This window comes from Scyliorhinus torazame, chromosome 1 (assembly GCF_047496885.1).
Source record: "Scyliorhinus torazame isolate Kashiwa2021f chromosome 1, sScyTor2.1, whole genome shotgun sequence".
Lineage (NCBI taxonomy): Eukaryota > Metazoa > Chordata > Chondrichthyes > Carcharhiniformes > Scyliorhinidae > Scyliorhinus > Scyliorhinus torazame.
This window is the reverse complement of record NC_092707.1, coordinates 27,654,587-27,671,722: the sequence shown is the minus strand read 5'-3', so window position 1 is coordinate 27,671,722 and position 17,136 is coordinate 27,654,587. Positions and strand designations below refer to the sequence as shown.

Below are 17,136 nucleotides of genomic sequence, written 5' to 3'. Positions count from 1 at the left end.
AAGCCCAATTTAACTGCCTTTACGGCCTGCAAAGACTATTCCCCCCCCTCCCCAGTGAAGCAAGGAACAAACTCCGGCCACTAACACGGCCCCATAAAAGAAACGGCTCCAGATGCCTGAAGAGCAGCCTAGGTATAGGGCCCCTCTCCCCCCTCTGTGGACGGGCTCCGCAAAAGCAGAGAGCATGGCCAGAGAAACTGGGAACAATAAGGGAAACAACATAACAAAGCTCCCTCCAGCCACCTCCCCAGCCCCCTCAAGCATTTAACATTACTCCCAATCTTATGTTAGGACAGCATCACGTTACACATCCCCACCAGAGCATTTCATCCAAGTGTCCTTTAGCGCGAGTCCAACTTTTCCTGTTTGATAAATGTCCACGCCCCGTCCGGTGTATCGAAGCAGTGATGCCGGTCTTGATACGTGACCCAAAGCCTCGCCGGATGCAGCAGCCCGAACTTCACCCCTTTGTTGTGGAGGGCCGCCTTAGCACGGTTGAATCCAGCGCGCCTCTTGGCCCGTTCTGCTCCCAGGTCCTGGTATATGCGGATTACACTGTTCTCCCACTTGCTGCTCCGCTCCTTTTTGGCCCACCGCAAGACACGTTCCTTGTCTGACAAGCGGTGAAACCGTACCACCATAGCCCTCGGCGGTTCGGTAGTCTTGGGCTTCCTTGCAAGGACTCAGTGCGCCCCATCCAGTTCCAGAGGCTGAGGGAATGCCCCCGTCCCCATCAGGGTCCCCAGCAACGTGGTCACAAATGCACTCGCGTCCGACCCCTCCGCACTCTCAGGGAGGCCCAGAATTCGCAGGTTTTGTCTCCTGGACCTGTTTTCAAGGTCTTCCAATCTCTCCTGCCATCTCTTATGCAAGGCATCATGCGCCTCCACCCTGACGGCCAGACCAAGTATCTCATCTTCGTTATCAGAGACCTTTTTCTCGATCTCCTCGATCGCCTTTTCCTGCATCTTCTGAGTCTCAACCATCTTCTCCGTTGAGGCCTTCATCGGGGCCAGCATCTCCGTTTTTAGCTCTGCGAAGCAGCTTCTGAGGAAGTCCTGCTGTTCCCGCGACCACTGGCTCTACGCTGCCTGATCCGAGCCGGCCGCCATTTTGTGCTCCCGCGCCAGTTCCACCCGCTTCTCGGCACTCGCTTGCTTCGCAGCCCTACTTCTGGCTTCCTCCATAAACCGATGCGGGGAACCTTTCCAGCGTTGCTTGCCCCACCGAATTTCACCGAGGAAGAGCCACTAAAGCTCCTAAAAAGGGCCCGTAAGTCCGTTTGCGGCGGGAGCTGTCGTATTCGCGGCCTACTCTCGCATGGCCACCACCGGAAGTCCATCCCTGACATTTTTGTGGGAGACCAGCGGCTGGAGCGATGGCTCCTCAGGGACAGGGGGTACCCACTCAGGAGGTGGCTAGTGACACCAGTGCGGTGGCCTCAAACACCTTCAGAGACTCACTACAATGCGCCTCATGCTTCAGATGCGATTCGGGGAGTGCCCTCCAATTCAGCCCCCAGAGACCGGCCAGACCAGGAGGAGATGAGGCAGCGCCACATCTCCTTGGATGAGAGGAGGTCGAAGAGGTTGGCGAGGCGCTAACCACGGAGGAGGAGGAGGAAGGACCTCCGGCCGTGTCCAGGGTCACATGGGCTGAAGAGCTGGGAATGCCCTCATCGCCTCTCGGTTTTGGGATAAGCAGGACGAGGGAGTCAGGAAATAATAAAAATAATCTTTATTAATCTTTTCTTTTTATTATTGTCACAAGTAGGCTTACATCAACAGTGCAATGAAGTTATTGTGAAAAGCCCCTAGTCGCTACATTCCGGCGCCTGTTCGGGTACACAGAGGGAGAATTCAGAATGTCCAATTCACCTAACAAGCACGTCTTTCGGGACTTGTGGGGGAAAACCGGAGCACCCGGAGGAAACCCACGCAAACACGGGGAGAACGTGCAGACTCCGCACAGACAGTGACCCAGACGGGAATCGAACCCGGGTCCTTGTTGCCTGAGATGAACTTGGTGGTCGTCCCCTGGGGTGCTGGACCTTGAGGACCCGGGCCTGCATTCGGGCAGCCCAGGCCCTCAAGGTGTGCTGGGCTAGAGGTGTGTCGCTGGAGGGGGAGGTCTGATGGGCAGGACACACCCAGTGTATCCTGGGTTTAGGGCCCAGGGCTGCGCTCCTGCTGATCCTCCTTGCTTTGAGTGCCGGCGGGGGGGGGGGGGGGGGGGTTGCCTGGGCTCCATCATGAGATAGAGGGGCAGCTGGAGTGGGATCCAGAAGCCCCACCATTCTCTGGCGCAGATGCTCATGGATTCCCACCACTGCCTGCACCATGCAGCTGAAGCTCTGCACCATGGAACTCATCCAGAACTCATGGACTGGACTCCATGCAGTCCAGCCATGGAGGTCATGAGCTGAGCCATGGAGTGGACATGCTCCACCCTGAAGTGCACCTCCTGCACCAAGATCTCCACTGCGGATGCCAGCATTGAATTTTTGATCTCGTTGCGTTGGAGTGACGGCACTATCCCCCCCCCCGGACAGAAGGCAATGGGACTCCTCCAGTCAGCCTTGCAGTCTGAGGAGAGATGCTGTCAACACTTCCTGATGCTCACGACTCTGACTTTGCAGTTCTAGCAGCTCTGGGGCGACTGGATCCAAGGGCCCATCATCGGCCAGGGGCTGAGCAGAGTCCTAGACTCCGGACTCCCTCTGAGTGCCGGATTTGGCATGTCAGCTACGACCCTCCCCAACTTCTACAGATGCACCACAGAAAGCAGTCTTTGTGGTTGTATCACAGCTTGGTATGGAGCCTGCTCTGCCCAAGACTGCAGGAAACTACAAAAGGTCGTGAATGTAGCCCAGTCCATCACGCAAACCAGACTCCCATCCATTGACTCTGTCTATAATTCCCGCTGCCTCAGAAAGGTAGCCAGCATAATTAAGGACACCACGCACCCCGGACATACTCTCTTCCACCTTTTTCCGTCAGGAAAAAGGTACCAAAGTTTGAGGTCACATACCAACCGACTCAAGAGCAGCTTCTTCCCTACTGCCGTCAGACTTTTGAATGGACCTACCTCGTATTAAGTTGATCTTTTCTCTACACCTTGCTACAAGAGGTGGAACAAACCATTACAAGGGGACATAAATTTAAGGTGAAGGTGGAAGAGATAGAGGGGTCAGAGGTAGGTTCTTTACCCAGAGAGTAATGGGGGCATGGATTGCACTGCCTGTGGAAGTAGTTGAGTCAGAAATATTAGGGACATTCAAGCGGCTATTGGATAGGTGTGGTAATACCAGGTATTGCAGTACCTGAGAGGTGGATGCCCATTGGCTAGACCTTGGAGTCTACCATTGGCTAACGCACATAGCTCCGCCCTGAGAGGCGGGGTATAAGAACCCATGCCGTCCCAGCAGCCTTCACGTTCTGTATCGAAGCTGCTGGGTACAGTTCTAGCTGATTAAAGCCGATTAGTATGACTCTCCTTCTCTCACGAGTAATTGATTGTGCATCAATAGGTACATGGATTACGGTAGAATGATGGGGTGTAGATTAATTTGTTCTTAATGTAGGACAAAAGTTCGGCACAACATCGTGGGCCGAAGGGCCTGTTCTGTGCTGTATATTTCTTTGTTCTATGTTCTATAACTGTAACATATTCTGCAGTCTCTCCTTTCTTCCCTATGTACGGTATGCATTGTTTGCACAGCATGCAAGAAACAATACTTTTCACTGTATACTAATACATGTGACAATAATAAATCAAATCAAAAAAGGATCCCTGGGACGTTCCTGCCTCCGCCTGCTGTGGATCTTCAACTGTGAGGTGTTCACCACTGAGAGTCTCAGAAGCCAGCCTCCTCGTGAATCCTGCCGAGGTGTGAGTATCTGCACTGGTGGAAGGTGCGATGACTGATGTGACGCCTCTTCGATGCTGATGTCCCCCTGGGAGAAGCTCGGGTCAGTGGTATCCCAGGGGCAGGAGGATGGTCGGGCTGCTCGTAGGATTGCTCTGAAAGAGAAGGGAGATGGCATTAGTACATCATTGGGGAGAAATGATGTGAGATGTTTGCTCACGTAAGGCTTGAGGAACAACTGTGTATCCTTAGGCTTCTCACCTTTGCTGACTGGCACCATCTGCACAGGTGCAATTCTGCTCCTCCCACGACCAGCTCAATGGTTCTTTCCTCGTGTGGGGTGAGGGTGTGGAGCTCTCGCATCACTCCGGGTGGCTGCGCCCGCTCACATCTGTTGTGTTCCGCGGTTCCCCTGATAATGAAGACACACACAGAACATAAAAGAATATTTGTTGCTTGACACATGGATTGGATTGGATTGGATTGGATTTGTTTATTGTCACGTGTACCGAGGTACAGTGAAAAGTATTTTTCTGCGAGCAACTCAACAGATCATTAAGTACATGGGAAGAAAAGGGAAGAAAAGAAAATACATAATAGGGCAACACAACATATACAATGTAACTACATAAGTTCTGGCATCGGATGAAGCATACAGGGTGTAGTGTTAATGAGGTCAGTCCATAAGAGGGTCATTTAGGAGTCTGGTGACAGTGGGGAAGAAGCTGTTTTTGAGTCTGTTCGTGCGTGTTCTCAGACTTCTGTATCTCCTGCCCGATGGAAGAAGTTGGAAGAGTGAGTAAGCCGGATGGGAGGGATCTTTGATTATGCTGCCCGCTTTCCCCAGGCAGCGGGAGGTGTAGATGGAGTCAATGGATGGGAGGCAGGTTCGTGTGATGGACTGGGCGGTGTTCACGACTCTCTGAAGTTTCTTGCGGTCCTGGGCCGAGCAGTTGCCATACCAGGCTGTGGTGCAGCTAACAGATCTTTGAACATTCAAAGTTTCTCAAGTCTCTGGAGAGCGACTGTAAGTGTGATTGTCCCACTATCCGTGCTGCTACCAACTGCCGAGCTGCATCAGTCACCCGTGGCATGTCTGGCACTACCCACTGGAAGGAGGTCATACCCGTGATTACATACATTGATAAATGGCTTTATACATTTGTACAGTTATATACAGATATGCATGTACGCATATCACCACAGCATCTATTGTGCTCGATTTTGTCCTATGGAGCGACAGATGGGGTGAGTGTCGGCGGGGGAATAGCCAGTATGCCAGTTCAGATGGCTGAGGAGTCAAATGCGTGGGACTGAAGTGGGAGCGGAGATGTGAGGAGCAGATTAGAGTCCGGGGAGGGGGGCCACCATGGGGATTGGGGAGGTAAGAGGACCTGGTGACAGGTGGCTGGGTGAGAGATCATGTTGGAGGTGTGAGGGGTGTGTGAGGGGCTGGAGCAGGAGACTGGAGGTGGCAGGCTTACCTTGGCTGCGTGAAGAAGGTCATTCATTTTCTTTCGGCACCGCTGCCCCGTCCTCTTCTGCGGGGAGCTGGCACTTTACTAAAGCAGCCGCTGCCTCCCAGGCGGAGATGGTCACTTTGCTGGAAGGACACCTTCTGGAATGCGGGTGGGCGGGATTCTCCGACCCCCCCGCCGGGTCGGAGAATCGCCGGGGGGGGGCGGCGTGAATCCCGCCCCCGCTGGCTGCCGAATTCTCCGGCGCCGGGGATCTGGCGGGGGCGGGAATCTATTTGATTCCATCTTGTAGTCTGGTGAGTGTTCCTCTGAGACTCTTTGAGCAAGCCTGCTGGCTGCCATCCCTCGGTTGGATGGGATGGACAAGTGTGGGGGAGGCGAATGATGGAACTCCGCAGTGATTAGGATTCCCCAGGGCGAGTGAATCAGTGGGAGGCTGCCAGGGGCTGGTTTAGCACAGGGCTAAATAGCTGGCTTTTAAAACAGACCGAGGCAGGCCAGCAGCACGGTTCAATTCCCGTACCAGCCTCCCCGAACAGGCACCGGAATGTGGCGACTAGGGGCTTTTCACAGTAACTTCATTTGAAGCCTACTTGTGACAATAAGCGAATTTCATTTCATTTTCATTTTCAAGAGCCTGGCTTGAGTCACGTGAAGAAAATTAATTTTGCCTGAGAGGATCAATATTCCGTGAGAATTCCCGCTGACGGGGCTGGCGGGATTTTCGCGTTTTTTCTCACTGGAACTGGCACTGCAGTTTTTTGGGTAAGATTCCGCCGCATTATCTATCGTGGCACGGAGGGCAGTACGGTGCTGGTCCTTCCCGGTGGGATCTCAGGTCGGGGAAACAAGCTGAGTGAGTAACAAAATCAGAGGAGTATCCTGATATCGGAAGCAGCTAACGGGAATCTGGGAGAAAAGAAGGTGTGATACAGGGAAGAGGCTAGCAAATTGAGATGGGCAGGGGAGCATAAATTAACATTGTCTTTTCTTTTGAATGGGTTTAATCAAGTGAATGACTTCTTTCTCTCCAGTTTCGAGCAGTTCTGTATTAATTACTGTAATGAGAAGCTCCAGCAGCTGCTGATAGAGTTGACATTGAAATCTGAGCAGGAGGAGTACGAGGCTGAGGGGATTCAGGTACAGACTATTCCACTCGGATTATTTTACTTTTTACAATTCTAAGTCTGATAATCTCCCATTGTTCACTTTGAAGAAAGTGAGTTTGTGTCATGGTGGGGTTTTTTTTCTTTTTTTAAAATTTAGAGTAAAAGGGGCTGTTTAGCACAGGGCTAAATCGCTGGCTTTGAAATCAGACCAAGGCAGGCCAGCAGCACGGTTTGATTCCCGTAACAGCCTCCCCGAACAGGCGCCGGAATGTGGCGACTAGGGGCTTTTCACAGTAACTTCATTTGAAGCCTACTTGTGACAATAAGCGATTTTCATTTCATTTTTTCATTTCAATCATTTTTTTCCAATTAAGGGGCAATTTAGCATGGCCAATCCACCTACTCTGCACACCTTTGGGTTGTGGGAGTGAAACCCATATAGACATGGGGAGAATGTGCAAACTGCACACGGACAGTGATCAAACCCGGGTCCTCAGCGGTGCGAGGCAGCAGTGCTAACCACTGTGCCACCATCATGGTGGTTTTATCCCTCTTGATGAACTCCCAGTATTGTTCTCATAATAATTCAGACTTATTCTGGGAAAATCCATTCTGGGACATTTTACAATGATAGGAACATGTTTTATTAAAACCAAACTCGCACGGTGGGGCAGCACGGTAGCACAGTGGTGGGCAGCACGGTAGCACAGAGGTTAGCATTGTGGCTTCACAGCGCCAGGGTCCCAGGTTCGATTCCCCGTTGGGTCACTGTCTGTGCGGAGTCTGCACGTGTCTGCGTGGGTTTCATCCGGGTGTTCCGGTTTCTTCCCATGGTCCAAAAACGTGCAGGTTAGGTGAATTGGCCATGATAAATTGCCCTTAATGTCCAAAAAGGTTAGGACAGGTTATTGGGTTACGGGGATAGGGTGGAAGCGAGGGCTTAAATAGGTCGGTGCACATTCGATGGGCCGAATGGCCTCCTTCTGCACTGTATGTTCTATATTCAAACAGCAGCTGCCTGTGTTTATGTAGCAAGTTTAATGTGGTAGAGCATCCCATGGTAATTGTCAAACAAGATTTGACACTGAGCCATATAAGGAGATGTTAGGCCAGGCCTTGTTCAAGAGGGAGGTTTTGGGGAGCATCTTAAAGGTGAAGGGAGATGTGGATAGGGACTCTGCCCCCCCCCCCCCCCCACTCCCCCAACACGATTCAGTTGGTGAAAGATTGTTTATTGAGCCATGTGGGCCAGGGAGGTCCCAAATTTGACTCTTGATGAGCTGACTTTAGGAAAGTGAGCTGTGTGGGTGTCGCAATTGGCCTTGGTGTCCTCCTTCCTTCCTGTGCACTGTTTCCAGTGAGCGCTGAGTGGGGTGGTGGACGTGAGGACACTGAGTGAGGACAAGATCAGGCTTGAGTCAGAGTTAAACACATTGCTGATGCTCATTATTTGGGGACATGTGTGGGCAGTGGCTGATTGGTAAGGCACCACTGATCACCCTCAAGAGAAAACAGAGGGCAATAGGGCAAGTGACTCCTACACATTATTCATAAGACCATAAGACATAGGAGCAGAATTAGGCCACTCGGCCCATCGAGTCTGCTCCGCCATTCAATCATGGCTGATATTTTCTCATCCCCATTCTCCTGCCTTCTCCCCATAACCCCTGATCCCCTTATTAATCAAGGCCCTATCTATCTCTGTCTTAAAGACACTCAGTGATTTGGCCTCCACAGCCTTCTGCGGCAAAGAGTTCCACAGATTCACCACCCTCCGGCTGAAGAAATTCCTCCTCATCTCTGTTTTAAAGAATCGTCCCTTTAGTCTGAGATGGTGTCCTCTGGTTCTAAGTTTTTCCTACAAGTGGAAACATCTTCTCCACGTCCACTCTATCCAGGCCTCGCAATATCCTGTAAGTTTCAATAATATCCCCCCTCATCTTTCTGAACTCCAACGAGTACAGCCCCAGAGTCCTCAACTGTTCCTCATACGACAAGTTCTTCATTCCAGGGATCATTGTTGTGAACCTCCTCTGGACCCTCTCCAAGGCCAGCACATCCTTCCTTAGATACTGGGCCCAAAACTGCTCACAATACTCCAAATGGGGTCTGACCAGAGCCTTATAAAGCCTCAGAAATCCATCCCTGGTCTTGTATTCTAGCCCTCTCAACATGAATGCTAACATTCAATCTGTTAAAAGCAGCCAATAGTAGACTTTGAGATCTGGTGCTGCAGACCATGGGAGATGAGCTCCAAAATGTAAGGAAATTGTAAACACATTCTTTACCAATGAGTTCGCAAATTGTCACACAGCCAGAGACGTACAGATGAAACCTTTCCATGTGCCCGTAAAAATACTTTTCACATTCTGGAAACATTGTCCTAGTGCTCAATCAGAGACCATAGCAGGAAGCAGTTAGAATACCAATGTTTTTGAGGTGATTGCTCCAAACATGACATGATGAACCAGTTGAGCGCAGTGCAGTTAGACCGCCGTGGGTACGTGGCAGTCATCGAAAGGCCCCATTATTAACTCCGGGTGTTTTTGTTGTGGTTGAGGTGAATTGTGCTTGGTCAGGGGAAAAAGAAGCCAGGAATGGAGCATTTTGCCTGTCATGCCCAAGGCAGGTGCCAGAAGTTGAACCTTTGGATTGGATTGGATTGGATTTGTTTATTGTCACCTGTACCGAGGTACAGTGAAAAGTATTTTTCTGCGAGCAGCTCAACAGATCATTAAGTACATGGGAAGAAAAGGGAAGAAAAGAAAATACATAATAGGGCAACACAAGGTATACAATGTAACTACATAAGCACCGGCATCGGATGAAGCATACAGGGTGTAGTGTTAATCAGATCAGTCCATAAGAGGGTCATTTAGGAGCCTGATAATGTGGGGAAAAAGCTGTTTTTGAGTCTGTTCGTGCGTGTTCTCAGACCTCTGTATCTCCTGCCCGATGGAAGAAGTTGGAAGAGTGAGTAAGCCGGGTGGGAGGGATCTTTGATTATGCTGCCCACTTTCCCCAGGCAGCGGGAGGTGTAGATGGAGTCAATGGATCAGAGGCAGGTTCGTGTGATGGACTGGGCGGTGTTCACGACTCTGTGAAGTTTCTTGCGGGCCTGGGCCGAGCAGTTGCCATACCAAGCTGTGATGCAGCCTGATAGGATGCTTTCTATGGTGCATCTGTAAAAGTTGGAAAGGGTTAATGTGGACATGCCGAATTTCCTTAGTTTCCTGAGGAAGTATAGGCGCTGCTGTGCTTTCTTGGTGGTAGCGTCGACGTGGGTGGACCAGGTCCCTTTCCTTTCAGTGTCAGTGTGAGTTCACGGAGCGAAACGCACCCGTAATTCAGCACTTACTGGCACGAAGAGCTGAAGAGAGGTAATAAAGATTGTTGGTGTGAGAGGTAGGAGTGCCACATCGGGCCTGAGGTTGGATTACGTCAGTGGGAGATTGATGCTGCATGCAGCTACTATGACAGCTGATGTGTGAGAACTCAGTTGTAACTTTCGAAAAATGTTACCTTACTTGCACATGCACAAAAATAATCACCTAGATTTTAGATTAAAACACAAGTCGTCGAACAACCCTTTAAAAATGAAAGGCGAAAGAAAAACATCCAATGTTTGGTTAGGTTTCTGAGCTTGTAAACTCCTGAGGATTAACGTATATCCAATGGTGGATTGTTTTCCCAGTTCTATTCCGGCCTTAATTTAAGAGTGATATGGATGGACCAGGAGGATTCACCATCGGGAAACAGGTTCCTCCGAGATGTATCTCCACACGGTGCCAATTCCGTAACTGCAATGCTCGGGATGAACCGGAGCCATGCTATTCCAATGGGAATTTATAATGGCTGGTTAATGTACTTCACTGCTGAATTGCCATAGTACAGAACAGAGAGTTTGCATACTGCTCAGAGGTGGAAACAGATTCAATCATAACTTTCATGGGGCAATTAGATGACGACCTGATGAGGGAAACAAACAGCAAGGCAATGGGGTAAGAGCTGGGGAGCAGGACCAATTGGGAAGATCGTTCAAAGAGCTGAAAGAGGTTTGATCAGCTGAATAGCCTCCTTCGAACATGTTTCAGTCTATGGTTCTATGTCTGTCTGACTTTGTTCAAACTTGTGTCTGCAGTGGGAGCCAATCCAGTATTTCAACAACAAGATCATCTGTGATCTTGTGGAGCAAAAATTCAAAGGGATTATTTCCATCCTGGTAAGAACACCAACCTTTCTCTGTATCATTCCATCAGAAATAAGTCACCACCTATCATTGTAACATTCCCCCATATCCCATTCATTCCTTTTGTTCATTCATGAGATATTTGCGTCATTGGCCAATTCCTAATTGCCCTCGAGAAGGTGGTGGTGACCGCCTTTTTGAATGCAGCTGGTGGCTTGCTAGGCCACGTCAGGGCGCAGTTTAGAATCAGCCACATTTCTGTGGGTCTGGAGTCACATACAGGCCAGGCCGCGTAAGGCAGGCAGATTTCCTCCTCGAAAGGATGTTGATCAACCAAGCTGGACATGTGGCAGCTCAGCTATGAACTCACTGAGTGCTGGAAGAGTTTCAAAGAGCCGAATAGTCTACTTGCATTCCTATGTTCTCCCAGCAAATACCTTACATTTGAAACTTTGACACCATCAATTTGTTTTATTCCAACATTATCACCGTCTTACCTTCCGAAGGCCTTGACTCATGTTAATCTTGGCCTTAGGAGCATCACTCATCTCCTTGAACTTCTTCTATGAGGCTGTTTCTCATGTGTGACCCCAGACAGCAGGCTGTTTGATCACAATCCCTGCCATCACCCAATTTCCACCCGACATGTAGTTTGCGGCAGGGAGGGCAGCCTCAAGAGGCTGAATGGCCTTCGCCTATTCTTACCTTCCAGAGGGGAGGTGAGGAGAATTTGTTTCCAGCATTGTGTTGTATGATCTGGTGTATACTGTCTGAAAGGGTGAAGGAGAGCCAATAGTAACTTTCAAAAGGGAACTGGATATAGAACTGAGTATTTTCAGGGGTTGTGGGGAAAGCGAAGGGGTGTGAGACTAATAGGGTAAGTATTTCAAAGAGTCAGCACAGGCATTATGGGCCAAATGGCCTCCCTTTGCACTGGTTTTATCATAACCTGTGTCATGATATCCATATTTACATATCATGGTGCAAACACACACACACACTGATGGACAGATCGACAGACCAATCAACACACACGCAACATCACAGCCAATCACCAGTGAGAGCACACGCACTATAAAACAGGGAACACCACAGTTCCCGCTCATTCCAGCAGGAGATAGCTCAGAGCACAGAGGTCACAGCGTGCCACTCAGACATACACCATGTGCTGAGTGCCTCTTTAAGATAGTGCTAGGGCTGGATCCACAGGATAACTGGTGAAGTACGAACCACAGCCAGAAGTTAACAGTTGTTATTATTCAGAGCAATAAAACTGAGTTGTACCATCTGCAACCGTGTTGGTTCGTTTGTATATCGGGGAACACCCAACACGACAACCTGCATTGTTGTCATGATAAAATTGGATACTCAACAACCCCGTCTGTTTCTCCCCCACTAAACATTCTTCAATGTGCCTGGGTTTTTACATTGGAACATGTTTTCTTGGTATTTTGATGTTAATGTGCGGTTGTCTGAGTGACTTTTTGTTTCCTTCCCAATGAGGATGAAGAATGTCTGCGACCTGGAGAAGCCACAGATCTTACTTTTCTGGACAGACTGGAGGAGAAAGTGGGAGCCCACCCTCACTTCCTAACGTGGGTACCTGAGGTGCTCTGTAAGAGCACAGCTTCTGGTGTGTCTCGAAGGCTCCAGCTTTAAGACGAAGCCATTTATTTGGGCAAGGGGTGGAAAGGGACATCGGCAGTAAGCAGAAACTGATTACAGCCGCACCTTTTCTTATTAAGTGAGGTTTGCTCTCATGCAGGTTCAGTCCCGGACAGTGGGACCATGTGCTATTTTGAATATCCCATTGTCAAGTTGGAGCATGCTGAGTCTGGGTTTCGCACGTTAACATGACTCAATCCTACCCTCAGAAGAGCAGCCCGGCTCTGATTGTCCAGTCCGCAGACCAATCATCCTGCACATTGCCAAGTGAGGGGCGTTTTGCCCTGTGCACCCAAGCTCTTAAGGAACTAAACTGGGACAAAGCAAACTCTTCTCTGAGAATTGTTTACACTTAGCAGAAAGGGGAGACGCTTAGCTCATTAGCACGAGCTGGGTTGGAGCATAGGTCCCAGGCTTGAGCTACCCACACAAGCTCATGTTTTTATGCCTACATCAGATTTTCGCAGGTCAAAGGGCAGCAAGAGCCACAGTAAATTGTCTAATCTTAAGCTCAATCTAAAAAAGGGTTCTGATGTACATTTGTCAGTGCGGCGATTCCATTTCCCGCACCAGTCATTCCTTTAATATCTCTGAATAAAGTCATTGAACTGATGGCGGCACAGTGGTGAGCACAGTTGCTTCACAGCTCCAAGGTCTTCGGTTCAATTCCCGGCTTGGGTCACTGTCTGTGCGGAGTTTGCACGTTCTCCCCGTGTCTGCGTGGGTTTCCTCCGGGTGCTCCGGTTTCCTCCCACAGTCCAAAGTCGTGCAGGTTAGGTGGATTGGCCATGCTAAATTGCCTTTGTGTTCAAAAAGGTGGGGTGGGGTTACGGGAATAGGGTGGAAGTGTGGGCTTGGGTTAGGTACTCTTTCCAAGGGCTAGTGCAGACTCAATGGGCCAAATGGCCTCCTTCTGCACTGTAAATTCTATGATTCTACGATTCTCTTTTTTTTTTAAATAAACATTTTATTGAGGTATTTTTGGTATTATAACAACAACACAATAAACAATGTTCATGAAACTATAAACATAGTGCAAAAGCCATCTCCCTCCCTTACAGGTCCCACCTTTATTAATCCCCTACTCTAAGCTAAACTAACCCCCCCCCCCCTTCTGCTGACGATTAATTTTCCGCGAAGAAGTCGACAAACGGTTGCCACCTCCGGGCGAACCCTAACAGTGACCCTCTCAAGGCGAACTTGATTTTCTCCAGACAGAGAAAGATAGCCATGTCCGATAGCCAGGTCTCTGACTTCGGGGGCTTTGTGTCCCTCCAAGCTAATAGTATCCGTCTCCGGGCTACCAGGGAAGCAAAGGCCAGAACGTCAGCCTCTTTCTCCTCCTGGATTCCCGGGTCTTCCAACACCCCAAAAATCGCCACCTCTGGACTCAGCGCCACCCTTATTTTTAACACCGTGGACATAACATCCGCAAACCCCTGCCAAAATCCCCTAAACTTCGGACATGCCCAGAACATGTGGACATGGTTCGCTGGTCCTCCCGCACATTTTGCACACCTGTCTTCCACCCCAAAGAATCTGCTCATCTCAACGCGTCCGCCCATAGACCATCCTCTATCTCTCCTCCCAGCTCCTCCTCCCACTTGCGCTTCAACTCCTCGATCTGCGTCTTCTCTGACCCCATAAGTTCCTTGTAAATGTCCGAGACGCTCCCTTTTCTTACCCACCCTCTGGAAACTACCCTGTCCTGAATCCCCCTTAGCGGTAGGAGCGGGAAGATTGACACCTGTTTACTAAGGAAGTCCCGCACCTGCAGATACCTGAATTTGTTTCCCCTCGCCAACCCCAACTTCTCCTCCATACTCATAAAGCTCCCCTCTATAAACATATCCCCATCCTCTCAATCCCTGCTCTCCGCCATATCCGGAATCCCCCATCCATACTTCCTGGGGCAAACCGGTGATTATTACAGATTGGGGACCAGACCGATGCTCCCTCTGCTCCCACATGTCTCCTCCATTTCCCCCAGACTCTCAGGGCCGCCACCACCGTGCTGGCGGGAACGGCAGAGGCGCAGTTACCAACGCCCCCAAATTGGTGCCCTTGCATGAAGCCGCCTCCATACCCTCCCATGCCGACCCCTCCCCCAACACCCACTTCCTGATCATGGCTATATTCGCCCAGTAATAGTTACTAAAGTTTGGCAGCGCCAGCCGGTCCTCTCCCCGACTCTGCTCAAGCATTACCTTCTTTACCCATGGGGTCTTGCCCGCCCAAACAAAGCCAGAGATCACTTTGTTGACCCGTTTAAAAAAGGAGCGCGGAATAAAGATGAGACATTGGAACACAAACAGGAATCTCGGGAGGACCGTCATCTTCACCGTCTGCACCCTCCCAGCTAATGACAACGGGAGCGCGTCCCATCTCCGAAATTCGTCTTTCATTTGGTCTACTAGCCGGGCCAGATTCAATTTATGTAGCCGGTTCCATTCCCGCGCCACTTAAATGCCTAGGTACCTAAAGCTTCCCCCTACTAATGTAAATGGCAGCTCCCCCAAACGCCTCTCCTGTCCCCTCGCCTGGACCGCAAACATCTCACTTTTCCCCATATTTAGCTTATACCCCGAAAACCGGCTAAATTCCCCATGAATCCTCACGTTTTCTTCCACCCCCTCTAATGGGCCCGATACATACAGAAGCAGGTTGTCTGCATAGAGTGAAGCTCTGTGCTCCATCCCCCCCTGCGCCCCCCCATCCCCCCCCCCCCCCCGCCGGACCAGCCCCTTGAAGCTCTCAGAGCAATTGCCAACGGCTGTATAGCCATCGCGAACAACAGTGGGGAGAGGGGGCATCCCTGTCTCGTCCCCCGGTGCAGTCTAAAATAGTCTGATGTTGTTGTCCTATTCGTCCGTACACTTGCCACAGGAGCCTGATACAGCAACCTGACCCAGTCAATAAAGCCCCGTCCAAATCCGAACCGTCCCAGTACCTCCCACAGATAATCCCATTCTACCCGATCAAAAGCCTTTTCTGCATCCATTGCGATCACTACCTCCACCTCCCTACCTTCTGGGGGCATCATACCTTCTTACATTGGCCACCAACTGCCGACCCTTAACAAATCCCATCTGGTCCTCCCCAATAACATCCGGAACACAATCCTCAATCCTGGAGGACAAGATTTTGGCCAGCAACTTGGCATCCACATTCAACAGGGATATCGGCCTGTAGGACCCACACAGCTCCGGGTTCTTGTCCTGCTTCAGAATCAGCGTAATCGTGGCCTGTGACATCGTCAGGGGCAGCACCCCTCTTTCCCTTGCCTCATTGAACATCCTCATCAACACCGGTTCCAATATCCCAGAGAACCTTTTATAAAACTCCACTGAGTACCCGTCCGGCCCGGGGCTTTACCCGCCTGCATGGCCTTCAGACCCTCCACTATCTCTTCCAACCCGATCAGGGCCCCCAGCCCTTCTACCAGCTCCCCATCCACCTCTGGGAAATTCAGCCCCCCCAAGAAGTGCCTCATCCCCTCCGGACCCGTAGGGGGTTCCGACCCATACAGCCTACTGTGGAAATCCCTAAACACCTTATTCACCCCTGCTGAATCTCCAACCAGGTTCCCATCTCCGTCCTTTACTTTCCCTATCTCCCTGGCTGCCTCACTCTTTCTAAGCTGCTGTGCAAGCATTCTGCTGGCCTTCTCTCCATACTCATAGATCGCCCCCCCCTCACCTTTCTCAGCTGCTCCACTGCCCTCCCTGTGGTTAACAAGCCAAACTCTGACTGTAGTCTCCGCCGTTCCCTTAAAAGCCCTGCCTCTGGGGTCTCTGCATACCTCCTATCGATCTGTAGTATCTCCTTAACCAGTCGGTCTGTCACTGCCCTGTCCACCTTCTTCCTATGAGCCGGATCGAGATCAGCTCCCCTCTGACCACCACCTTCAGTGCTTTCCAGACCATCGCTACTGAATTTTCCCCCATGTCATTGACCTGCAGGTAGTTCTGAATACATTTCCTCAGCCGCTCACACACCCCTTCATCCGCCAAAAGTCCCACATCCAACCTCCAGTGCGGGTGCTGGTTACTGTCTTTACTAACCTGCAGGTCAACCCAGTGCGGAGCATGGTCTGAGATTGTGATCGCCGAGTACCCCGTGTCCACCACCCCTGCCAGTAAGGCCCTGCTCGAAATGAAGAAATCGATCCGGGAGTAACTTTATGCATGTGTGAGTAGGAGAACTCCTTTACCCTCGGCTGCCCAAATCTCCATGGATCCACCATGGACAGAAATGAGGAGAAATTTCTTTCTCAGAGGGCTGTGCGACTTTGGAACTCTCTGCCTCAGACGTTGGCCTTATTGAATATTTTTAAGGTGGAGGTCGATAGGCTCTTGTTAGGCAAGGGCATTAAAGGTTGTGGGGGAGGTGGGGTAGATAGAAACATGGAACCTGTAACACAAACAGTTCAGCCATGATCTTACTGAATGGCACAGCAGGCTAGAGGGACCGAATGGCCTCCTCCTGCTCCTATTTCATATGTTCATATATTCCTTCCTTGCAGCTGTATTTGAGGTTGGTATTTTTTGTCCTTTGCTATGGGTCACTGTACATACCCGGGCAGATTTCTGGTTTTAATTGTATTCCGAGTTTGTGATTCGGAATGACATCTCCACAATCCTAAGAGACAGGAATAGTTTTTATTATTTTCCCAGCCGTTCTGCACTTATTCTCAGTTGTTTAGTGTAAAGGCTCATGATCGTTAACAATGGGTTTTCATGACTGTTGGAGACGCGGTTGATCCGATAAAATCGGCCAGTGTAATACTGAGTCGCACTGCTCACAAAAGCCTGGGTTCAATCCTTG

The 17,136-nt window shown here is 50.3% G+C and overlaps 1 protein-coding gene across 2 annotated transcripts in view; it reads left to right on the top strand.

Moving 5' to 3' along the window:
* myo1ha (myosin IHa) overlaps positions 1 to 17,136 on the top strand; it is a 153,696-nt gene that overhangs the window by 74,659 nt on the left and 61,901 nt on the right. For both annotated transcript variants that reach the window (XM_072478208.1, XM_072478122.1), the window contains exons 12-14: positions 6,381 to 6,486; positions 10,597 to 10,677; positions 12,148 to 12,239. In XM_072478208.1, coding sequence (XP_072334309.1) covers positions 6,381 to 6,486; positions 10,597 to 10,677; positions 12,148 to 12,239 — 279 coding nt within the window. The remainder of the gene's footprint in view (positions 1 to 6,380; positions 6,487 to 10,596; positions 10,678 to 12,147; positions 12,240 to 17,136) is intronic.